This window comes from Felis catus, chromosome B4, assembly GCF_018350175.1.
Source record: "Felis catus isolate Fca126 chromosome B4, F.catus_Fca126_mat1.0, whole genome shotgun sequence".
NCBI lineage: Eukaryota > Metazoa > Chordata > Mammalia > Carnivora > Felidae > Felis > Felis catus.
In genome coordinates this window covers 11,646,692-11,670,157 of record NC_058374.1, presented here as the reverse complement: position 1 = coordinate 11,670,157, position 23,466 = coordinate 11,646,692, and the positions used below count along the sequence as shown (strand labels likewise).

At 43.2% G+C, this 23,466-nt stretch overlaps 1 protein-coding gene across 9 annotated transcripts; it reads left to right on the top strand.

The window, feature by feature from the left end:
• The first annotated feature begins 12 nt into the window (after positions 1-12).
• NUDT5 (nudix hydrolase 5) lies at positions 13-23,084 on the top strand. 9 transcript variants are annotated; one of them, XM_006933238.5, is made up of 10 exons: positions 13-149; positions 10,075-10,182; positions 11,413-11,480; positions 15,750-15,799; positions 16,771-16,878; positions 17,782-17,877; positions 18,435-18,536; positions 20,232-20,240; positions 20,375-20,428; positions 22,839-23,084. In XM_006933238.5, exons 2-10 carry the CDS (start codon positions 10,120-10,122, stop codon positions 22,946-22,948), a joined length of 660 nt encoding a protein of 219 aa, XP_006933300.2. In that variant the 5' UTR covers positions 13-149; positions 10,075-10,119; the 3' UTR covers positions 22,949-23,084. The 9 variants fall into 9 exon arrangements, with proteins under 9 accessions (XP_006933300.2, XP_006933302.2, XP_003988153.2 ...); XM_006933240.5 differs by lacking the exon at positions 13-149 and adding an exon at positions 210-349 and having other exon boundaries at positions 17,782-17,853; XM_003988104.6 differs by lacking the exon at positions 13-149 and adding an exon at positions 210-349.
• The last annotated feature ends 382 nt before the right edge of the window (positions 23,085-23,466 follow it).

Genomic DNA, 23,466 nt, shown 5'->3' with positions numbered 1-23,466 from the left:
AAAGGGAGCGGAGGAGAATCGCGGGGCGTCCTTGTAGTAGTCACTCGTACCCGCACACACGCACAAACGCACGCGAGGCGTTCGCGTCCCGGGAAAGGAATTCCGGAAGTGTTGAGAAGCGGCTTCTAAGAAGTGCCCCGCCCCGGAAGGTAACTTTCTCAGGCGAGGTTACGGGCGGGGATTCTACGGGTACCGGGAGGGGCCGAGTGCACATCCTCATCACCGCGAGGTGAGGCTTTGCCTCCAGCAGTAGCACCGGTGTCTTCTGAGACTGCTGCCTCGGCTTCGTGCTTTCTTCTTTCGTCCCCCTCCCCAAAGGAGTACCCTCCCCTTCACCCCACACCTTGGAGTAGGTAACTGGGCGCGGGCCAATCATGTGCAATCCCCTCTTTGGGGAAGAGGGAGGGAGCACATCTGGTGCGTGCGGGCAGCCCCACGCGCGTGTCCCAGTCTGCGGACTGGGTGCGCGACCCGGGAAGCGAGGGGGCGGCCGCTGCGAAGGCGCGGAAAGGAGGGCCAGCTTAGAGAAAACCAGGGACTGGGGTAGAAGAGCCTGGACTATTCGGAGAAAAAGCAGGAAACGACTGCAATTAACTTCATTTGAGTGCAGTGTTTGAAGCATCTGCAAAGAGGATGATAGCACCTCTTCGTTCGTGGAGGGGAACTAGGAGAGATAGGGAGAGAATCCTGGCCGTACGCTCCTGGGGGTTCGACTTTGAAGGTAGAGGAGGAGAGAGAAATTTGGGAACACCGACGAAAGGGGAGAGGAGTCTCTTTTGAGCGTGAAATTCATTTATTCCAGCCCTGCCAAAGTAACAGCCTGGAAAAATACAGCCAGATTGTATCAGTAGCCGGGCCATGCTGGAATCATAAGACTGGAAGAATTCTAGTCTAGTGAAATTTGCAGTATCATTCTTTTTCCTTCTCTTGCCTCCACCACTCCGTTATTTTCCTTATCTCTTCCGTAATGACGTTATCAGATGGCTACGAGACAACAGCATATTTTAAAAGTAAACTTTTGTTTGTGTCTTCAAATGAATCAGATTCTAGGTGCTGAGAAATGCCTTTTAGAACCTAGCTTTCTTAAAACTACATGCCCTGGACTTGCCCCAGTCACGTCTGTCTAAGGACGTGTATTTTAGGTATCTTTTTAAAATTGCACTCTCTCCGGTGATCTCCAGGTTGTGAGTTCAGGCCCCACGTTGGGTGTAGAAATTACTTAAATCTTTTGTTTGTTTGTTTGTTTTTAATTGCACATTCCGGGCTAAGCAGTTTTAGGTTAGAAAGCAGGAAGCCCACCGACTACGGGCCTCTGTAGAAAAGTATTCATTAGGATAATTACAGGATCCTCTGCCTGTTTGGAGTGAAAAGCTCTTCCCCCAAAGAGTTCAATGGTTGGTTTTTCTCACAAATGCTACTGGCTAAGTGGTTTAGTTGGGAGCATCACTTTTAAAGATACGTTTTTCCGAGCAGAGGTAAATTACAATGTTGCAGTATATTCTGGGGGAGGGGAGGGCAGTAGTTTTTCCTAAGTGTTTTGAGAGCCAAGATGATGCAGTTCTTTCTGTTTTGAGGGGCAATGAAGCAATATTCCATATATTGCTGGGAGAATAGTGCCAGACTGCTAGATTTAGGAGAGACCTGATGTGGGGGAGGGGGGATTGGAGCAGTCCCTCTAAATGTTTGTTTTGTTTTGATTTGACTTGGAAATCAACAGGTTACTGCTGAAGAAATATTAGCAGTGCTGGGGTGAATTGGGTTAAGGTATTTTCTGTTGAAGATAATCAATAGATGTATAGGAGGAAGTAGAAACTGGGAACACGGTCACTCCAGGAGGAGTAATATGTTAGCAGCGCAGGAAACCTGAGTGTCGAGGTTGAGGCAGCTGCAAAGCATTAATACAGAGCTGCAGTTATTTGTGCCGAAGCAGCCAAATTTGTAAACTTAAATATAAACACTGCAGGGAAGGAATTTGTTACAGATGTCTTCTATTCAGGCTCTATACTTGAGAAGCAGTGTTCAGTGACTTTTTAGGATTACAGTTAATTTTAAGTAACTAGTTACACATTTAACCAGCCTCCAATAAATCAACATTACAACCAGATGTGCCAGTATTCTGAATGGATACAGCTAAATTCCCTTCCATTATTTTTTAGCCACCATATTTGTCTTTTCTTAGCCATGAAGTGTTTATACTCAAGTTGCTTCAATAAAACCTTTACAACAATGGAAATAGTTGCTTTTTCTCATGCATGCCTGAAAATATCAACAGTTAAGTGATTGTGGAAGGGGGGGTTATTGTGCAATTCCAAATTAAATAATGGAAAAACATTTCCTTCCTTGAATCCCCCTTCTAAATTAATATTTCCATCTACCTGCTGGTTTTACCCACTTGGATATCTTGCCACCATCTCAAACTTAGTGGGCCCATGTTTGAATGCTGTACTGCCCCTTTCTCCTGATGTCCCGATGTCCTTTAAGAACATCTTCTTGCAGTAGCTTTGGAAACCCTGTCCCTAGACACTGGTTTAGGACAAGTAATAAGGTGTCATGTGCAAGTTTCCTTGCCACTGCGGCCACCCTAGACCAAACCTACATTCTCTCTTGCCTGGGCTGTGACTCGTGGTTCTTTGCTGGTCTCATTACTGTAGGCCTGTAACCAATTAACCTTCTCAAGGGTAATTAGCTCCCAGCCGGAACTAAATGTAATGATCATAAATCACCAAGTAGCATAATTTCAGTAGAATGTTAGTTACCTCTTTGCCCACCCAACCCCCACATCTGCCAGAAAAGAAAAGAAACTCGATGACTTTCCATAATAAACAAATTCACTACAGGAAGTCTTCATTATCAAGATAATCCTTGTCAGCAAAGGAAAATTCATATGAAGTGGATCCTTTTGATGTGGATGCCGAAATTTTACCATAAGTGGTGCCAGAGAAGGACCCCTCAAAACGTTATTTTAAAAAAAAAAAACTGAATTTTTAAAAGTTTTATGACTATAACCAAGACTTAAATGTAGCGATACTAATTGATTATTTGTTCATTATAAATCAAGTGTTTTTTCTGTGTAATTATTCTGAAAGAATGTAGAATGGCATCTTGGTCAGGCCTGAGCATTTGATGTTTGACTTTACAAGGTCATAAAGTTATTTTTGCAAAAAAAAAAAAAAAAAATTTTTTTTTTTTTTTTTGCAAAAATTAACCCTTTCCCACTTAATTTCTTTCAAAATGCCTTATTGTAAATGTCTCGATCTATTCATCAAACTGTTCCGACTGCCTGGCTTTGGTTCATCAGAAGCTTTGCTCATGATTTGAGTTTCCACACCTTTTATTTGGTTGAGTATAAATGGTGTTTCCAACATTTAGTCTTTACCTGGGAGAGAGGAGCCAGCGTGTTTTTTCTTGTGATTTTTTGCTTCACTTTGCAACCTCAGCAAACTGCAAGGATTCCGATATGGTAATAACTGAATAATGACAACCCTGAGTGCGAACTTCCCTCCCTCTTAACCTGAATCCAGCTCTTGTTACTAAGACTGAAATACCTGAGGTTGTGAAAAAGTAACCCTTTCCCTTCTTCCCTGGAGCAGAGAATTTAAGTGCTGTCCTCAAGAGGAGTTTACATAGCAACAAGAGTTTGTGGCATGCCATTAGGGTTGCCCACAAATTTGGGGGAGGGTCAGGCATCCAGCCAAATCTGCGTAAGCCCTTGGAAATGACTTTGCAAGTATTAACATCATCCATTATATGTGTGGACTTGGTTTCAGGTGTTTTTGTTTGTTTTGGAGGGGGTTGGGAGGGAAAGGTTGAGAACAACAGAGTTTGCCCAACTCTACTGTACTTTCTCAACCCTTCCCCCAGTTAGTGTTTTTGTTTTTCATCTGGTTCCTTCTACTTCAAATGTTCTCCCTGCCTTCTTGGTATCTAAATCATATCTTAATGACCTCTTAGTAGCAGCCTTTTCAAAGTCTACGATTTTCCCTGCCTCCCAAGTGGATGTGATTTGTCACGCACTTAAAACACCCTGATATCGCATTATCTCTAGGATAGTCGTAGAGAACCAGGCATACCCTCTGGTTCTTTTCGAGTTGAACTATAAGGTCCCCAAAGGCAGGAATATGGATCAGTTTACACTTAGTATATACCTACCCAAATGTTTGAACTGCCCATGCTCATAAAGCCAGCTAGCTTCCTGCCTATCACTGTATGGCCCTCCTAACAATCCTTTGATGTTTTCCCTCACTAGAGTTTTTTGTGTCCTGGAAAAATCATACAGCTAACACATCATAGACCTTCAGTGTTTCAGACCAAACTAAGCGAAAATGCGTTATGTGAATTAAAACAACTCAACAGTATGTATACGGATATTATTTTAAGTCTAATGTGCATATTAGTAAAATGTAGGTGACTTGAAATGCTAGCTAATGAAGTGGAGAAAATTTACACTTTACTTTTAACTCTCAAAATAGCATTGAGTCAGCTCAGGAAAGCTCTGTCACAGTAAGGGGAGGGGGACGCAGGCTGCAATGGAGCCTCATTTGTTTCTGCGCTGCCTAAGCCTACGTGTAATGACTGCCTGTAATGACTGTCCCCAAATGGCACCATTTAGCTTCTGTTTTTGAAATGCTGCTAAAAATAATATTCTTTTTCTGTTTCAGTAGCATTTTTGAGATGCTTTTATAATCCTGAACATTTTGGGAATCACAGGGTGAATAATATACTTTGGAAATCACCCTTTAACCTCATTTTTCTTTTCCAGTTATTTACACTGTCAGCAGATTGCTACGAAATACTGTTGCCCCTTGGGGCTGATTGCATTCCAAGTAATTACCCTAGAGAGTCCCAGCCCTGTTTGCCACTTTTTTTCTTTCATGTAATTTATGTTTGTAGCTTGTTTTTTGTTTTTCTAGCTCTCTAACATTTCTAGCTTCAGTATTTTTTAATATGATCTGTTGAAACAACTGTTTAGAGCTTAACATTTGCTGACCAAAAATCCAGCTTTTGCTTATGGAGACTGTTTTGTAAGGGAGTTTAACCTGGTTAAATGAAGAGTAGTAGATGAGGAGCAGTCCTTCAGAAAAGTACTTTTTCACCTTTGGGCCATCAACAATCCCTTTGACAATCTAAGGGAAGCTATAAAGATACAAAGATAAGGAGACCTAGCAGATAATTTAAAGGAGCTGGTGGCCCCTTTGCCCCTAAAGATACTCACCTGGGGCTGGGGAACTTTCTCCATTTTGTCTAGATTTACTGGCAGTCCAGATTAAGAACCCTTTTCATAGAAAAAGTGACAGATTATTTAGCACTTCCTTTATGAACTTCTGGTGGTGCTTATACTTGTGAGGTCTGCAGTTCGCTGTTTTTAAGTTTGGGTAAGCACAGAAAAGTTATTCGGGGTCAAAATACCATTTTTCAAAAGGAGGTAGAGGGGCGCCTGGGTGGCTCAGTAAATTGAGCGTTAGAGTTCGGCTCAGGCCATGATCTAACGGTTCATGGGTTCCAGCCCCACATTGGGGTCTGTGCTGACAGCTCAGAGCCTGGAGCCTGCTTCAGATTCTGTCTGCCTCTCTCTGTCCCCTCCCCCACTTGCGTTCGGTCTCTCTCTGTCTCTCAAAGGCAAATAAATGTTAAAAAAAAATGTTTTTTTCAAAAGGAGGTAGAAAATTAATCCAAGTATTTTGCATCATTCTAGACAGATGACGTTGTGCAATAAATGGGGTCGCTTGGTTGCCTAAAGGTTATTTTCTTTTAAGTGTTAGAATTAAAAGCAGAGGAAATAATTCCTTCTCTGATGTATTTGTTACTAATGAAAGGAAATGGAAATCTGGAAGATAAAAATCTAGGTAGATGAAGTTCTTTTATTTGGGTGTAGAGACCACAAGTAGTGACGAGCAGCCAACCTTTGATTTAGCTAATGGTTAGTTTTCATGCTGTTTTGATTGCCTCTAACAATGTAGGTTATTTGTCATGTATAAACCAAGGCTAGTTAAAAGTTTACCAGGAATCACTGCCTGTTTTCTTATGCTATATGCCTGTAGCTAAATGACTGCCTCTACATGTCCACATGGCTTACTGTTTTATTACTTTCAAATGTCACAAAATTAAAGGGAGCTTTCTTGATCACTCCATGCCCCCCCCCCCCACCATCTTCGCCACTCTTCTTCTTGGCCTTTTTCCGTAAACTTAGCAGCTCTGACATAAATTATGTATGTTGTTCCTCAGTTTCCTCCCTTCCCCACCCCCCCCCCCCCAGAAAGCGAGCCCCTGGAGGACAGGACCTTTGTCTGTCGTGTGTGCGCTGCTGTGTCCTCGCAGCACGAGATGGCCTCACTTCCAGTGGGTCTGCTGCAGGGTGCTTTAGCCGAGTTACCTAAGACACACACTTGATGTTGGTTTGTGTGTGTGCTTTTTTACAAACATTAATACAGTTTGTGCGTATCTCTTCAAAGTTTAAATGAGTGTGAAAATGTGTTAACATTTCTTTCTCTCATCTTTATTAAGTGGTTTTTATTTTTTTAGCATAAAGTCATTTTTTCTTACCTAGGGCCTCAAGTTTTGCTTCTTTGCCAAAGTCCTTATTGGAAACTGAAATCGTAGGCTTGCCCACGTAATAATCCACAGGAACCGTATTGATCACATCTTAATAATACAACAGAAATACATTTAATTTTACAACAGAAATACGTGTTGAGTATCAGGCAAAATATACACCCAGAAACGGTAGAATGGTTGCTTGGGTTCAGTCACTCAGGGCTCCTTGAACTAGACTCCCAGGCTTTGTCAACCTTGAGATTTAAGGTGGCTTTCAACAACCCAACTCTTTGTTTCTTGGGGGTTTTAAAACTGCAGAGGTGATTGTTGTTAATTGAAATGCAATTCACATACCATAAAATTCACTTTCTTAAATTGTAAAATCCCCTGGTTTTTAGTGTATTTGCAAGATGGTGCCACCATCACCACTATTTAATTCTAGAACGTTTTCCATCAAAAAGAAACCCCATACCCATAAGCAGTCACTCCCTACTCTCTCCTTCCCCCTAGTCTCTTGGTAACTACTACTCTGCTTTCTGTGTCTCTGGATTTGCTATTCTGGGTATTTCATATGAATGGGATCATACAATATTTGGCCGCCTGTGTGTGACTTCTCTCACTTGACATAATGTTTTCAAGGTTCATCCATGTTGTAGCATGTATCAGTACTTCATTGCCTTTTTTTTTTTAAGTTTATTTATTTTGAGGGAGACAGAGCACACGCATGTGGGGGAGGGGCAGAGAGAGAATCCCAAGGAGGCTTGGCAGTGGGGGCTGGGATTCACAAACTGTGAGATCATGACCTGAACTGAAGCCAGATGCCTAACCAACTGAGCCACCCAGGGGCCCCTGTACGGATGAATATTATTCCATTGAATGGAATACCACATTTCATTTATCCATTCAGCAAATGATGGACATCTGAGTTGTTTCCACTCTGGAGCTATTACAAATAATACTGCTCTGAACGTTTGTGTACGACACGTTTCACTTCTCTTGGGTGTATATATACTAGGAGTGAAATTACTGGGTCACATGGGACCTCTGTGGTTAACCTTTGTAAGATTGTTTTCCGAAGCGACTGCACCATTTTGTATGCCTTCTGGCAGTGAATGCCAGTTTCTCCACATCCTCACCAACACTTGTTATTATCAGTCTTTTATTATAATCATCATCATAGGGGTGAACTGTGGTATCTCAGTGTGGTTTTGATTTGCCTCTTTCTGATGGCTAATAACACTGAACATATTTTCATGTGCTTATTGGCCATTGTGTATCTTCTTTGGAAAAATGTCTATCCAAGTCCTTTGCCTATTTTTAATTATGTTATTTGTCTTTTTAATTACTGGGTTTTAAGGATTTTTTATTTTGCATGTTTCAGATAGAGTTCTATCAGATTTATAAATTTTTCCCCCATTTTGTAAGTAGTTTTTCACCATCTTGATGGTATCCTTTGAAGCACACAAGTTTTTAATTTTGATGAGGTCCGGTTCATCTGCATTTTCTTGGAATGCCTGTATTTATGTGTCACATCTAAGAGATTATTGCCTAAGATCATGAAGATATACACTTTTTTCCCCCTAAGAGTCTTGTAGTTGTAGCTCTTAGGTTAGATCTTTGATCTGTTTTGAGTTAATTTTTATATATGGTGTTAGGTAGAGGTTCATTTTCGTCCTTATGAATGTATGCATCTAGGCCCAGAACAATCTCTTGAAAAGTCTTTTTTTTATCCCCCTTGAATACATGGCACTTTTGTTGAAAATCAGTTAAGCAAAAAAAAAAAAAAAGAAAGAAAGAAAAGAAAATCGGTTAAGCAGGGGCACCTGCATGGCTCAGTCAGTTGAGCACCCAACTCTTGATTTTGGCTCAGGTCATGATCCCAGGGTCATGGGATTGAGCCCCACATCAGGTTCTGTAGTGATCATGGAGCCTGCTTAAGATTCTCTCCCTCTGCCCCCTACTCTGCTCGCTTGCTCTCTCTCAAAAAAAAAAAAAAAAAAAAAAAAATTGACCATAAATCTGTGGGTTTAATTCTGGAGTCTCTTTTCCAGTAGTTTATATGTCTATCCTTATGCCAGTACCCACACCATCTTGGTTACCATGGAGCCTGTTTCAGATTCTCTCTGTCTCCCTCTGCCCCTTTCCCCTGCTGGTGCTCTCTCTCTGTCTCTAAAATAAAAATAATAAATTGTTTTAAAATGACAAGAAAACAGAAAATAGGAATGAAAAAGGCAAGACAGAAGATCAGTTCAGGAAGTGCAACAGTTCCTGAAAGAAAGAATAGAGAAAATGAGGAGATTATCTGTGAAATAATTCGAGAAAAGTTCCCCATAAGCACAGTACGGTTTCCAGACTGAAAGGACCCACTTGACAAAATAAGGGAAGGGGATTAAAAGGCACAAACTTCAGTTATAAAAAAGACACGGGGACGTAATGTACAGCATAGGGAATACAGTTAATATTGTAACAACTTTGGTGACAGATGGTGGTAGATTTAGCACGGGAGTGACTTCATAATATATGTAAACATTGAACCACTATGTTGTATACCTGAAACTAATATAATATCGTATGTCCACCACATTCAATAAAAAAAGAAGGACCCATGTGAGTACCCAATGCAATAACGTCTACGTGAAGGCATGATTAACCACAGATTTCCTGAGAAAGAAAACTGGCCACATAGAAAAAGAATCAGGAATCAGAATGGCTTCAGATTTCACAGCAGCAGCACCAGAAGCCAGACAACTGAGCAGTGCCTGCATATTTCTGGTAGAAAGTGACTTTCAGCCCATAATTCTGTATGCAGCCAGGTTATTCAGCCCATTTTGAGGGCAGAAAAAGATTTTGAGACATTCAGGGTACAAACGGGAGAATAAGCCAAGAATAGAGGACGTAGTAGTGGATAACAAAAGAGAGGGGGCCTTCTCTTTCCACAACAGACATGGTGGTACTTGTCAGCTCATGGGCAACCGTGACCCTGATAATGTGTTAAAACTTCAAAGTGAACAGGCCACAATGGGATTGTGTTTAATTCCACTGAACCGCACATTTCGAAATTATCAAAATGGTATATCCATTTACTACCAGTTTAAAACAAAAAAAGAAAAAACGATACACGGGAGGTAGAAAGAGCCAGCCCATGCCACTCTTACAGTTGAGCTGTAAAGGGTAGATAAGGGACAGTAGTTGAGGGGTGGGAGTGAGGAATGGTATACAATTTTTGAACTGTTTACCCTGGAAAGTTTTTAAATTTGGAGTCAGAAAATGCAAGAATGTATATGTAAGTGCCTGATGCCCGCCCAGAAGGAGCTCAGCCCACATGGGCTGAATCTCACTGGGCCGGCTGTTGGTTCTTTTTGGATGTTTCCTGGGGCCTCTGCACTGACCTTCCCTCTAGGGCAGTTCTCCCAAGCTCACGTGAGCAAAGCAGCTTTGATGACAAATAAGTCTTTCACCACGTGAAGTACTTTGACCAGCAGCCTCTGTTCAAATGTTGAATTCGGAAAAATAACTGTAGCCTAAACAAATCTTATCTTACAGCGTGAACTTCTTGCCTGAGCATTGTAAAGACTGACTGGTTTGAAAATGGAAAACCAAGAACCCGCGGATCCTTCTCAAAATACCAAACAGTCTATTATTTCAGAGGAGGTATAAATTGTTTTTCACTACCCTGCTCTCTCCCCACACACAGCCAAGTCCAAATGAAATGTGTAGACTGTCGTTTCAAATGATTGTATTTAATTCTTAAAGACGGGTTTTAAACATTGTTCCTGCTCCCTTTTTAGGACTCAGGGACATTTTGCTCTTGTGTGGGAGCAATTGTGTATCTCTTAATTATATGCACTCGTGAAATTGAGACTGTTTTAAAGCGGATTTTGGCTCTTCGTACAAAAAGTCTCAAATTTTATTAAAAGTTTGCCCGGGTAGAAGAATTAGTCCTCTGGGAGTTTTAGGGTTTAGACATTTCATATTTAAGCCTCGCATCTTCGTTAGCTGTTTATGGTCTCAGTATATATGTTTAAGAACAATAAAAACCTAAGTTGTTAGTTGTAGTCTGAATTCCAGAACTAATGTACGTCTTACATGTTATTCAGTTTAGCTTTTAATAAGTCTCTTCCTGCAGGAACCATTGGAATGGATAAATTTTAAGTCCTTCATCTTGGAACTCTGATCTTGACACCTTCCTGCGGTTGTTTATGATTTAAAAATCTTTCCATGTTGTCTGTGAATAGATCTGCTGATAATTATTAGGTTGCTGCCGGGCAGAAGTAAAAGATAGGATAGTAAGAAAAAGGCTACTGCTTTCTGTCCGCAGCGAAACTCCCCTCTCAGTTCAGTATAGTGCCGTAGGAACGTTAGTCCTCGTAACCGAAACTCGGTGTCTAGGCAGAATGACCCTGGGCTGGGTGGGAAACCCACGTGTCACTGGAAATTCGCAGTCGTTGGACACGGTCTCCTCAGTCAGCCTTCCCATGTCGTCACTGACTAAAACGCCAGCGAGGAGTTTCTACCTACTGAACATACCTGTGTGACGGGCCCCAGGCTCAGAGCATAGAACGCTGGGTCCCAGAAAACCCCTCACTTCTTCGTCCTTCGTCCTCCCTCTCTACCTACAACCCCCCCCCCCAGCCCCCGCCGCCAGGATTTTTTCAACTATCATCTCTTTTCACCTCTCAGTATTACTTCCAAAACTCCAAAAAGAAGCAGAACCACCCTTCAGGAAGATAGCTTTCCATACTTCGAACTGAAAACCTGCACTAATTATTGGGAGGGAAACGTGATCCCTGGGAGGGCCACACAGAGAAAATCTGAAAGAAAACACACCTTCTAAATAAAATCCTCGGTGTAAAAGCCTCCCAACTTATTGTCTCCTTTTAGTTAATTTCAGAAGGAAAATGGGTCAAGCTTGAAAAAACAACGTACATGGATCCTACTGGTAAAATAAGGTAAATGATTTTTTTCCCTTTTGTAAAATGCTCGGTATTCGGGTTCTCGGGGTCTCCGCTTACTGTTTGACATGAACTCTGATACTTGTCTTATTGTAAACTCGATCTTAAATGAGAAATCTAATTCAGTATTTTCCCACTCTCAGAATGTTTGGATCACTTCTCATCTCCGAATACAAGCACATTGTAAATTTGTTACATTAACTAATCAGGAATTGATTTCAACACCATTCTCCCTGAGTAGATTAGTAAGAACCTGAAATTTTGGTCCGAGCCCCATCGAAGCCAATAAAGCAGCAAAGTAATTAACAATCCAGATTGCCTCGTCCGAATCATACCAGGTTTTAATTTCTAAATTAGGATGAAGGAGAGAACATTGCTGGGTTTGAGGTAAAACTTACATGCTTTACACCTTGCTCATGGAAACGTAAACTGGAAAAAAAGAAAAAAAGTTTTGCAAAACATTTCACAGTATGTACCAATTGCTCGTAAAGATATGACACCCTTCAATCCAAGTAATCCCACTCCTGAGACTGTTTGGAGTCAGATTTATGCATGAAAAATGTTCACAAAATTAAAAAAATAAAAACAAATCGAAAGCACCCTAACCATCTTAAAAATGGGGAAATAATTGTTATAGTGTAGCATGATAAAAGAATATGTACAGTATGAAGGCATACAGTCAATGATATTATAACAACTCTGTAGGGTGACAGATGGTTACTACATTTACTGTGGTGACTTGTAATGTATATAACTTGAGTGACTATGTTGTACACATCAGATACAATATTGTATGTCAATTCTCAGTTTAAAAATGGGGAGATAATTATTTAGTGTATTTGGTAAAATCTATGCAGTTATCTACAAAGCATATTCTGAAGACAATCTAGCAAGTTGAGAAAAGTTATTAAGTTGATGATAAAATAGGAAATTGTGTATATGCTTTTTAAATTCTTTCCAAATAATATATAAGAAAAGGCTAGAAGGAAAATTGGCAAAACATTAATGGCATCTGTGTGGTAAACCTGTTTTCTTCTGTTTTCCACGTTTTCTGTTTAGAATTTTTTCTTTCGGCCCCTGTCACTGCCCTGAAAAGAAATTTTTTGAAAATTATAATTAACTATCAGAAAAAAAAAAAGTGTTAAAATAGATTAAACATTTCCCTAGTGAAATATGAAAAGGAATGAGATAGAATGAGAAAATATAAAAATGTAACTAAATATTAAAGTATCCAGATTACATGATATATTGATTCATAAAAAAAAAAAAAAAAAACTCCATTTGCTAAGTGATCAAATGAGAATACAGAGTTTCTTCATGAGGAAATACTTATGTCATCAGCGTGAAAGTACATGGACTTGCCAGTAATTGAAAGCACTTTAATTATCTCTGCTAAACTAGCAAAAATATTCCTAAGGGCCAGTGTTGGAGAGCTGTGGGAAACATCAAGCTATCCATAGCACTCTTAAAACCTCAAAGCGAGAAAGCCAACCATGCTACCGCCCGTCAACACAGTGGATGTTCTGCCTTCGGCGTTCTTGTTTAAACAAGAACACCTGTTTAAAGAGGCTGATGCGCAGAACTAAACAGGAAATAAATAGTGGAGACAGGAATACAATACAGAAATGTGGCCAGGCCCGAGCCTGAAGGAACACAGTATGTTCAAATGGACTGATGTTTGTGAAAGCGTAGATTGGCACCCAGTTTGTAGTGATACAGCTTGGCTCTCTTTTCCCCGTTAAGCTGTTAAGGTTTATAACACAAATATGCCTCTTAACACTAATTAAAGAGTACGTGTTGGTTTGCACCGGTGGTGCATCTCTTCACTGGACTCCTCTTCCTCCTTCAGCATTTCTTAATCAGGGACGTGCATCAGAATCACGTGGAGACTCTTTTCGGGATACTCGTGTCCAGGTCTCACTTCCGGGGAGTCTGTTTGAGTAGCTGAGGCATGCACTGAAAAGCCTAGCGAGTACCTGCTTATGTGGCCTGCTTATAGCATGTTCACCTCCTTTCTTGCACGCGTAGGTCTTCCTCGTGAACGCCAGGGAGCTCGTAGGCAAAGCACTGACATTTCTACCGGAGTGTCAGGCTTTGAAGAGGGAATCCCCGTGCTTTGCCATAGGTCATGACGTATAAACTCATAAAATGTTTTATCTGTTACCTGATGCAAAAGCATGTCGGTAAGGATGAGAGCAGCTAGAAAATCCTTTGTTCCACCATGTTATTCATGGATACGGAGACGGAGACGGAGTTGAGTCTAGTAGTGTAAACCTGTGCTGGCAGTGTGCCCCTGATGGACATCGGGACAGAGCTGAAGTCATCCTTCGGTGCCCTTCCTGCCTCCTGCGTTTGTTGACCAGGGGAGGAACGCAGAGCAAGCTTTCTCCTATGACAGTTACTCAGAAAACGGAGTCGCTTAACTAGAATCAGAATTCTAACGCCACAAGAGGCTTTTGAGCTAACATACTCGTAATTCCCTAGTTTTACACCGGAGGGAACGGTCTCACGGGATGTGTGGCTGTGCGCTCAGCTGGTAGGCAGGTGGAGACTGAGATTGTCTGACTCGGTCAGACACTCATCTTTCAGAGTCCCTGGAAGATGACCGGAGCTCCCATGGGGCATCCCTGTTCTAGGATCCCGTGTAAATGCGTTTATATTTCGTGGTTCACAATGTATGGCTCGTTACTGGTTATTTTACATCATCTTAACCATAACCATGCTGCTCTTTGGTTTCCCTTATTCCTAGAGTATGTGGGATGGCGCCTTCACGGCTCCTCCCAGCACTGCCTTCTTCAGTCTTTAGGACTAACCCTGAGGGGTGGCACAGAGAGCTGAAAAGGTTTTCATCTCTTGCCATCTGTACTATTTACTTACCAGAGTTGCTTGTTGGTTGGCTTCTTGTTACTAACAGGAATGTCGGACGGTTGTGAGTCGTCACAGCAGCGTTTGGCTTCCACAGGTTCATTTTGACACATTCGCTGCTCGAATTTGGGTATAATATCGAGAGATCTACAGTTTATAGAAAGGCGTTTTTGGGGTTTTTTTAACTAGACTAAATACCGGGATTTCTTTCACAGAAACAGGACACAGTCCAACCCAGCCAGATAAAAAGTGCGAGGCTCCCCCCACATGGCCCGTCTCATCATTCCTGCTCTTCTGGAGGGAGGCGGATGTTGACGCCTTCCTTACTCCGGTCCCCAGAGCCACTCAGATGTCTTACTTCTCCCAGATCCAAAGCTGAACTGCTTCTCCACTTTCATTTCTTATCACTGCTTCTTTCCAGTTCAAGGGAGAAGAGAGTGAAGGGGACTTTGCCTCATATGTCCTTCCCCTTCAGACAGCATTGTACCAGTAACCGGATTCTCGGGACGCCGTTCCCCAGAAACAAACAGCCCATCGGGAATAAAGCCATAAAAGGGAGCAGAAACCTACCATTCTTCATCTCACTTTCTCCACTCTGGACCGTTTTCCCCTTAGATAAGAGAGATCTCACACATGCAAACTAGAGCACTCAACTAAATGTAATAATTCCTCAATTAGTAAATGGGACGGCCCTGCTTTCTAAAATTGTTATTTAGGTCACATATAAATAACTGTCTCAGTGGTTCCTATTCTGCAGAGTATCTTTTCCTCTTAGCGAAAGGCTGGAATTCTCCTAGGAGCTTAATTTGCACAGACTGGTCAATACTTTCATTTACTGCTAACCTGTAGATTTAGGATCAAACTGAAATCTTCCCAGTGAATGATCTGAAAGGCAGCTCAAGCGATCAGTAGGCCTTCTGTTTAATTTTTTTTTTTTTTCAACGTTTATTTATTTTTGGGACAGAGAGAGACAGAGCATGAACAGGGGAGGGGCAGAGAGAGAGGGAGACACAGAATCGGAAACAGGCTCCAGGCTCTGAGCCATCAGCCCAGAGCCTGACGCGGGGCTCGAACTCACGGGCCGCGAGATCGTGACCTGGCTGAAGTCGGACGCTTAACCGACTGCGCCACCCAGGCGCCCCTAGGCCTTCTGTTTAGATAGTGCTCAGAGGGTCAGGCGTGGGTGGCACGTTTTCTTCAGAAGAAGTTTCAGAAGCTACAGGAAAGCACGATGGAATTGGCTTTTCCCATATAGATCTGTACTGTCGTGGTCTCCTTGGCCATTATCATTATTACACTCGCATGCTTCGCATTTGTAAAGTTCTGGTTGTGGACTGAAAACCCAAGGGCATTCTCCTCTGTGACGTTAGTGATTTTGTTTTTGCTTCTCTGCCTGAACAGAACGTGGGAAACGGTGAAACGTACGACCAGGAAGGGGCAGTCGGCCGATGGTAGGAGTGCAAACCCCTTACGACTCTTCATGGAGGAAGTCACCGTGCTTTACTGCAAGAGGCGGGGTTCTTTTTACTTTAACCCAGACCTCAGAGCAGCTCTCTTCGATTATGGTCTTTTATGTTTAAGTCTGGTATTCCTTTTTGCAGTGCTTTGTGGCTAAATCAGGCTTTCTCTGTAAATAACTTCTGGCTTCAGTCCCAGTGTTTTTGAGGGAAAGGTATACTAATATTTACAGCCAAACAGAAGTCAGTATAATTTGAAGCCACATACTGCATCTAGATAGGACTTCTAGAAATCCTGTGTTCTGTTCAAAGGACCTAGGTGAGAGCCTTTCGTTTGGAAAAATATTTGGCACTACTTTATGATGGACCAGTTGCTTTATAAATTGAGAAGGATGCGGAATTAGGAGAAGAGACTATCCATTCAGTTCACATTCCCTTCTAGGCATAAATGCACTGACTGCAAAGATCCTGAGAATCACCTGTGCTCTGGGGGAAGTGGACAATAGGTCTTTGTTTTTCCCTTTCATTCCTCCCTTTCATCTTGTTCTCTTTTTAGTGGAAGTAAACAGAGTAGCTGCCACAGCTGCTGTTTTGGTCTGCCGGGAGAGTTGGGTGGAGGGAGGTAGCCAAGAACTACTTGTGGGCAATTTGTGTTTTCCAGAACGCACTGGGGTTTTGTCTGTGTTCTGTTGTAAGTAAAATATTTCTCTCTTGGGAGAAAAGGTCCTTTATCCTAAAACAATAGACTCTAACTTAGCATCTACTACAAACACTGGGACTGACTCCATTTACTGCTGAAAGGAAATACAAGCACATGTAGATCAGTGAAAACGGCCTGGCTGCTGCAGGTTGAGAAATAGGTCTCGGCAGAGGTTAGCGTAGGCAGGAATTTGGTCCTTGACCCTGTGCGAAGTACTCCCTGACCTTTCATGAGGGACCTCCTTGGTTTTATCTCCTGGTCACAGGTGTGGCGGTCATCCCAGTGCTGCAGCGGACACTTCATTACGAGTGCATCGTTCTGGTGAAGCAGTTCCGACCGCCCATGGGAGGCTACTGCCTAGAATTCCCTGCAGGTGAGTCCCTAACCGCTGGGCCGAGCACCTAGAACAGCCAGAACGGCAGTGCTTGGACATTTAACACCTTTTTATGTGTCTCGGCAGTTTTAAGTTTTAAAGAAAAAAAAAGCATCCCTCAAATGCACTCTTTGATGCACTGACCCCCCAAAGCGAGGCGAGGGTCTGTGAAATAATCCAAGTTCTACCGTCTTCCCCACTTGGCCTCCCTGGTTACTGCTGGCTCTGAGCACGGCCCCGCCCCCAGTCCGCCAGCCTCCCGTCCTCCTCACAGGTGATCCTCATCCGGGCATTTCTCTGCGGCCTCAGTTTTGCTCTGCGAGGGAGGAAAGCAAGATAGGTGACAGGGTCACATGAGGAAAACGGAAAAGAATGACAGGCTTCCTGAGCCATGCCACAGAGCCAGATCCGTGAGCCGCGCCAGGGGGCCAACAGCAGCACCAAGCCAGCTCTCCTCACGGGTCTGCGCTGTCTGTGCTGCAGAGATGCCCATGGGAACAGTCGAGGTCTGAATAAGAGGAACAGCTGTCGGAACCTACTTACTCTGCCTGGGGTTTTATTCTTTTGCTTTTTTTTCTTCTTTTCTAAAGAGAGAGAGGGTGAGCGCGTGAGCAAGGGAAGGACAGAGGGAGAGGGAGAGAGAAAATCCCAAGCAGGCTCCATGCCCAGTGCTGAGCATGATGTGGGGCCCGATCTCATGACCTGAGCTGAAATCAAAGGTCGGACGTGCAACCGACGGAGCCACCCAGGCGTCCCTTCCTTTTCTCTTAGAAAAGTTCCAAGCCTCAGTCAGTGTCACCTGTGCAACCGCTTCCCACAGTCCTCTGATTCCTCGCGTAGCTCCCAGCAGTACGTCAGGAGAGGGTTTCCCTGTCGCACCTCACAAAGGATTTGGACTTCCAGGTCTCATCGATGATAACGAAAGCCCGGAAGCAGCAGCTCTTCGGGAACTTGAGGAGGAAACTGGCTACAAAGGTGATGTGGCAGAGTGCTCTCCAGGTTTGTACTGCTCTCCGGGCGTGCGCTTGGGGACAGACCCTTGAAAATTAGCCAGCCATTACACTGTGCGTGGCGTAAAGGATCTTGCGTTGAGGCTCATCCACGGAGGAGAAATCCTAACTAGGTTCGGTCACTGTCTACAGGCGAGTCTCTCTCCGCGCGAGGGCAGGTTTGAACAAGGAGGCCCCGAAGCTGGAGAAGAGATGGGAAATTCGCTTATCTTCCAGAGTTTCTCACATCCTGAGCTTTATTACCTCATCCACGTGCCAGGCTCCTCACTAGGTTTTTTTTCTCAATGTGGTGAAAGGACCTGACAACATGTCAGCACCGTCTCACCCCCAGACTTAGCACGCTTAACCCAGGAACTCTGGAGGGAAACACGTATGCTGTGCTGTCCCACAGCGTATACTGAGCGCATCGGGCCGAGTGTAGTTTTCCCGCACGGGCTCCGTGGGCACTGTGAATCATGAGCCCGGTTTCCTTCCGAAGGCATTTAAGTAATGAAACGTGTCGTGTCGGACCGGTGTCTGAACTTGAGCGTTTGCTTCTCTCCACAGCTGTATGTATGGATCCGGGCTTGACAAACTGTACCACACACATCGTGACGGTAACTATCAACGGAGATGATGCTGAAAACGTGAGGCCTAAGCCAAAGCCAGGTGAGTGTGCACCGGCCACGGTTAAGGTGGTTCTGTCGCACTGATGATTGGTTAACTTGCTACTGCCTTGGTTTTTGATTTGTGAGAAGAGGAACAGGGTTCTAGATACTTCAGTACTCTGGGCTCTTTTGCTCATCGTGGGTCCTGTAGCATTTTTAACTCTTAACTGATTTTTAGGTGTTCTTTACAAAGGTTAAATTCTCACATTTCCCTATCTTCTGTATGGAGTTTATTCCCACTTAGGATTATGAGCCCGAGGTCTGAAGAGGAAACAGTGAACACCTTCAGAATCACAGATGTGTGTCTTTGTGTGTATTATAAGAATGGCAGAAGTACTTATCACTGAGTTCCGTACTTAGAGAAACGTTTAAGAACTTCCCTTGCTCTGTTAGATTTCTTAGCAAGTTTGGGCTCCAGCTTTGATGCTTCTGTCAGTTCCCTGTCGTCTCCCACCCCGTTAAAGGGGGTGTCAGGTAGCACAGCCATATTCTTCCGTTTCTCATCACCTCGGTGGCTCCTGAATGTGTTAGGGCCCATCACAGCTGATTTTAAATGTTCGATGTTCAAACTCGCAAGTAGGCACCTAACGTGCCGTGAAGCAGCCTGCCAGTCCTCAGAGGTGAACAGAACCACCGTATCAAGTCCCCTCGGAGGTGTATACCCCAAAGCACAAAGCTCATGTAGGGACTTGCATACCAGTGTCAGCACAGTCCCCAAAAGGTGGACGCCACCCAAGTGTCCACTAGCAGATGAGTGGACCCACAAAATGTGGTGTAGATGCCCCGTGGAATACCATCCAGCCGTTAGAGAAACACGCTGGTGCCTGCTGTGGTAGGGTGACTTTTGATAATGTCGCGCCGAGTGCTTCGGGAAGCCAGACAAAAAAGCGTAAATAGGGGCCCCTGGCTGGCTCGGTCACATCTGGGGGGTGTGAGTTCAGGCCCCACATTTGAGTGTAGAGTTTACTTAAGAAAACAAATTTTTCAAGTGTAAATATTGTGGTTCCACTCATATGAGGTTACCTAAAATATTCATAGAAACAGAAAGTAAACTAATGGGCACCGAGTTTCTGTTTGGGATGCTGAAAAGGTTCTGGAGAAGGATAGTGCTAATAACTGCACAACACTGTGAATGTATTTAATGCCTTTAAATTGTATTTTCAAAAATGGTTACTGGGCACCTGGGTGGCTCAGTCGTCTAACTTCAGCTCAGGTCATGATCTCATGGTTCACGGGTTCAAGCCCCGCGTCCGGCTGTGTGCTGACGGCTCAGAGCCTGGAACCTGCTTCGGATTCTGTGTCTCCCTCTCTCTCCGCCCCTCCCCTGCTCTCTCTCGCTCTCTCTCAAAAATTAACACTAAAAAAATGGTTAAAATGGTAAATTTTATATACTTTAACAACTTAAAAATACCTGTGTGTATTATCATAGAGTATGCTTTCAATTTGGCTATTAAACATTTGATTTGGAGAACAAATTCTGTACTGTTGGAATGTTTTTTACATAGATTCTAATAGAATCTATAGAATCTGATTCTCCATAGATCACACACAGAATCTAAGGTACATAGATTGGATTAGTAGAGACCCAGGTCTCTGTTGAAGTCTCAGACCCTTTTCAGTATGTCTTGCACTAACCTCTTCCAGTGTTTGACCAGAGCAGGCCTTGCTGCAATGTCCTCCTTCTGTTTCTTTTCAGGAGATGGAGGTACGTCACCCAGCTCAGCAGTGGCTGACGTGCGTATGGCTTAGCGCAGTGGAAATGGCTACAGGCATGTTGTGGCGTTCCGGTAGGCTCTCTTATTCTGGAGCTTTGTTTTCACTTGCACTTTCTTTGTTTAGAATTTGTTGAAGTAATTTCCTTACCAAAGAATGACCTGCTGAAGAGACTTGATGGTAAGCATTCTTAAGACTGCCGGTTTTCTCAATTTTCCCCATCCCCAGTCCCATTCAGTGAGGAACTAAGTATAATTCCATTTCTTTATATTCTTCCTCGTTAAAGCCAAATACCTAGAAATGTTAGAGAACTGCAGTTAACCAACAATGATTCTCTTTTCTGGGTGGCACTGAGTTTGAAAATACGAGCAAGACATTCTCTGTCAAGTTGAAGGCTTTCAATGGGATTTTTTTTTCTATAGAATAGCCAAAACTATATTCCTGCAGATTAGCCAAAACTTCTGTACCTCATGTCGCTAATCCATGGCACTGAAGAGGCCTAAGTAGGTATCTCTTAGCTGATCCTCAAAAATGCTAGCATGTTGGATGGTACTTCGTGCAGGGTAGAAGTTAAAGGAGAATTTAACAATATTCTTTCTACAAAGACTGAGGTATCTGCTATATACAAAGAGCAACATGCTGATATAATGAACCAAACTAACAGCGTCACCCCTAGTAAATTACTGGTCATGAAATTACATGGTGTACTTTCTGGCCAGCCCGTCTCCTAGGGATTTTGTAAAAAACTGAGTAAGCCTATGTGGGCAGATTGGGATATGCTGTACTGGAGCGTGACAGAGACCCTTCAGAGGGAGCTCCTCCATGCCGGCTGCTAATTCCCCGATCACTCCTTTGTAAAGGAACAGACAGTCGTCATGACTTGAATGTTTTAAAGTTTTTACTTCAAAAATTAACTTGAAGCACAATTTGACCTGAGGCTTTGAGGGCTGTCTCTTCCTCCCCTTCCGTAAGTACCAGTGGCTTACAATTTTATTTCTAATGACTCTCTTGTTTTAAAAGTAAGTATGAGGGGCACCTGGGTGGCTCAGTTGGCTAAACGTCTGACTTCAGCTCAGGTCATGATCTCACTGTCTGTGGGTTCGAGCCCCACATCGGGCTCTGTGCTGACAGCTCAGAACCTGGAGCTACTTCGGATTCTCTCTCCTCTCTCTCTCTCTCTCTGCGCCTGTCCCCCACTCGTGCTCTGGCTCTGTCAAAAATAAATACAAATTCATAAATTAATTAATTAAAAGTAAATATGAGCTTCCAAGAACTACTGTGATTCAGATTCCTAGAAAGCTTCCCTTCCTGCTTTGCCTTTTTGAAAACTAGACCTAAGGTAACAAGTACCTCAAGATCTCAGTCCGAATGAGAAGTGCTCATACCGGAGAAAGCCCTAGTTTCCTCAGAGAGCTGTGGCTGGCAGTAAGGGGCAACACATCTTTGAGTCTGTCGGGTCTGACTGGGTCTGAGGTTCCGCCGTGTATGGGTTACGACCTTGAACACATGCCACAGCCTCTCCTGGCTTTTCTCCTGAAACAGGAACAAGAGGTTGCCCCTGTCTCTGGGGAGGCGTGAGTACAATTAAACAAGACAGTGGGCACAAAAGGACTTAAATGTTAGATGCTAGATGTCTTTACTGCATTTTTATATTAGAGAAGTATTCTTTTAAAGAACGTCCTTCTCCCTTCCATCTAACTTAACCTCCCTGGATCTAGGCTTGGAAGAGGGGGCAGTACATAGCGCTAGAGAGGGAGAAAGGAAGGTAGACGGGGACAGATCTACAGGAGGAGGAAGGGGGGAAAGAACCAGTTTTCCTAGCTTTATTAGGTTGGAAATATAGTAATCAAACCATTTATTCAACAAGTCACATTTGAGAGATTGGGAGGAAAGTATCCAGAGTTCGGGTGGTTACACAGAATAGCTTTCAGCACTCCCCCAGCCCCCGCCCTGCACAGAGGAGTAGGACGCCAGCCTCCCTTCCGGGATCAACGTGTCTGAGCTTGCGCCTAAACTAGTGGCTGGGAGAACAAGTGACAGATTCCAGGTCCGATAACCTCCACCTGAACAAAACAGAAGTTCCCCTCAAAGCCCATGGTACGACGTACACTCCCGCGGCCTTGTTCTGGAATTCTCTAGAATTCCAGTCCTGTCGTGCACGCGGCTGAACTTGTAGGCGGAAAATCAGTGCTGTCTGGCAGCAGAGAGGACGCACGAATCCCGAGATAAGGCACTGAAGGGTCACCACAGCAGCGCTCTAGAGTGCACTCTAAAAGAAGTAGTGATTTGCATCTATAGACTTACAGCTTTGCTGTTTTAACGCATCAAGTCCTCACCTCTGGTATGTGTGATCTGCCTTTATTCTTTCTTCTTGTTCTGGTCTTTTGCTGGAAATGTAATCCTGCTTATATATCCTTTTCTCTTCTGACTAGAGCAAGGTCCTTGAAGGCAGAAGGGGTCCTGTTCACCGCTGTATCTCTATCTAGCATTGTAACCAGCACATAGTAGCTCAGTCTGTATTGATTGATTGATAAGGGGTATTCTCCTTTATTCTCTTCATTATCTAACTTGTATTCTTTGCTTCCTGTAGCTCTGGTAGCTGAAGAACATGTGACAGTGGACGCCAGGGTCTATTCCTATGCTCTGGCACTGAAACATGCAAACACGAAGCCGTTTGAAGTGCCTTTCCTGAAGTTTTAAGGCCAAAGGACAGTAGCCATGTTTTTACAAACAAGACCACCCACCAGGCCTCCTTCACTAAGACTTTGTTATTCAGCTTAGCTTAATGTAGATTTGAAATTAGTTTTTTCATTAAATAAAAGCAACACAGAATACATGTGGTGATATGGAATTGTAATTACAGGGAGGCTGTAGCCTTCATATTTAAATGCTAAACTCCAGCAAATATTAATGAAAAAGAACATAAATGCAGATATGTTTAATCCAGTGTGTTTTAATCCAGTCTAGTCCAGGAGATAAAGGTATTTCTAGAGGAAAAAAGACCTGAATTCCAAATTAGGTCAACCGCACCCACCCTCAGCCCCCATATAAACTTCTGTAACGAGGTATGCAAATAACTATTTACCGTATTACTGTTGAAACAAAGATTTTTTATAAACAGATTTTTTTTAAAAAGAAAGACCTATGTAGGGACTTTTTTGGTCTCCTAATTGCTGTATGGAATTAATATACATCCCTGCAAAGCAGAGAATGTACAA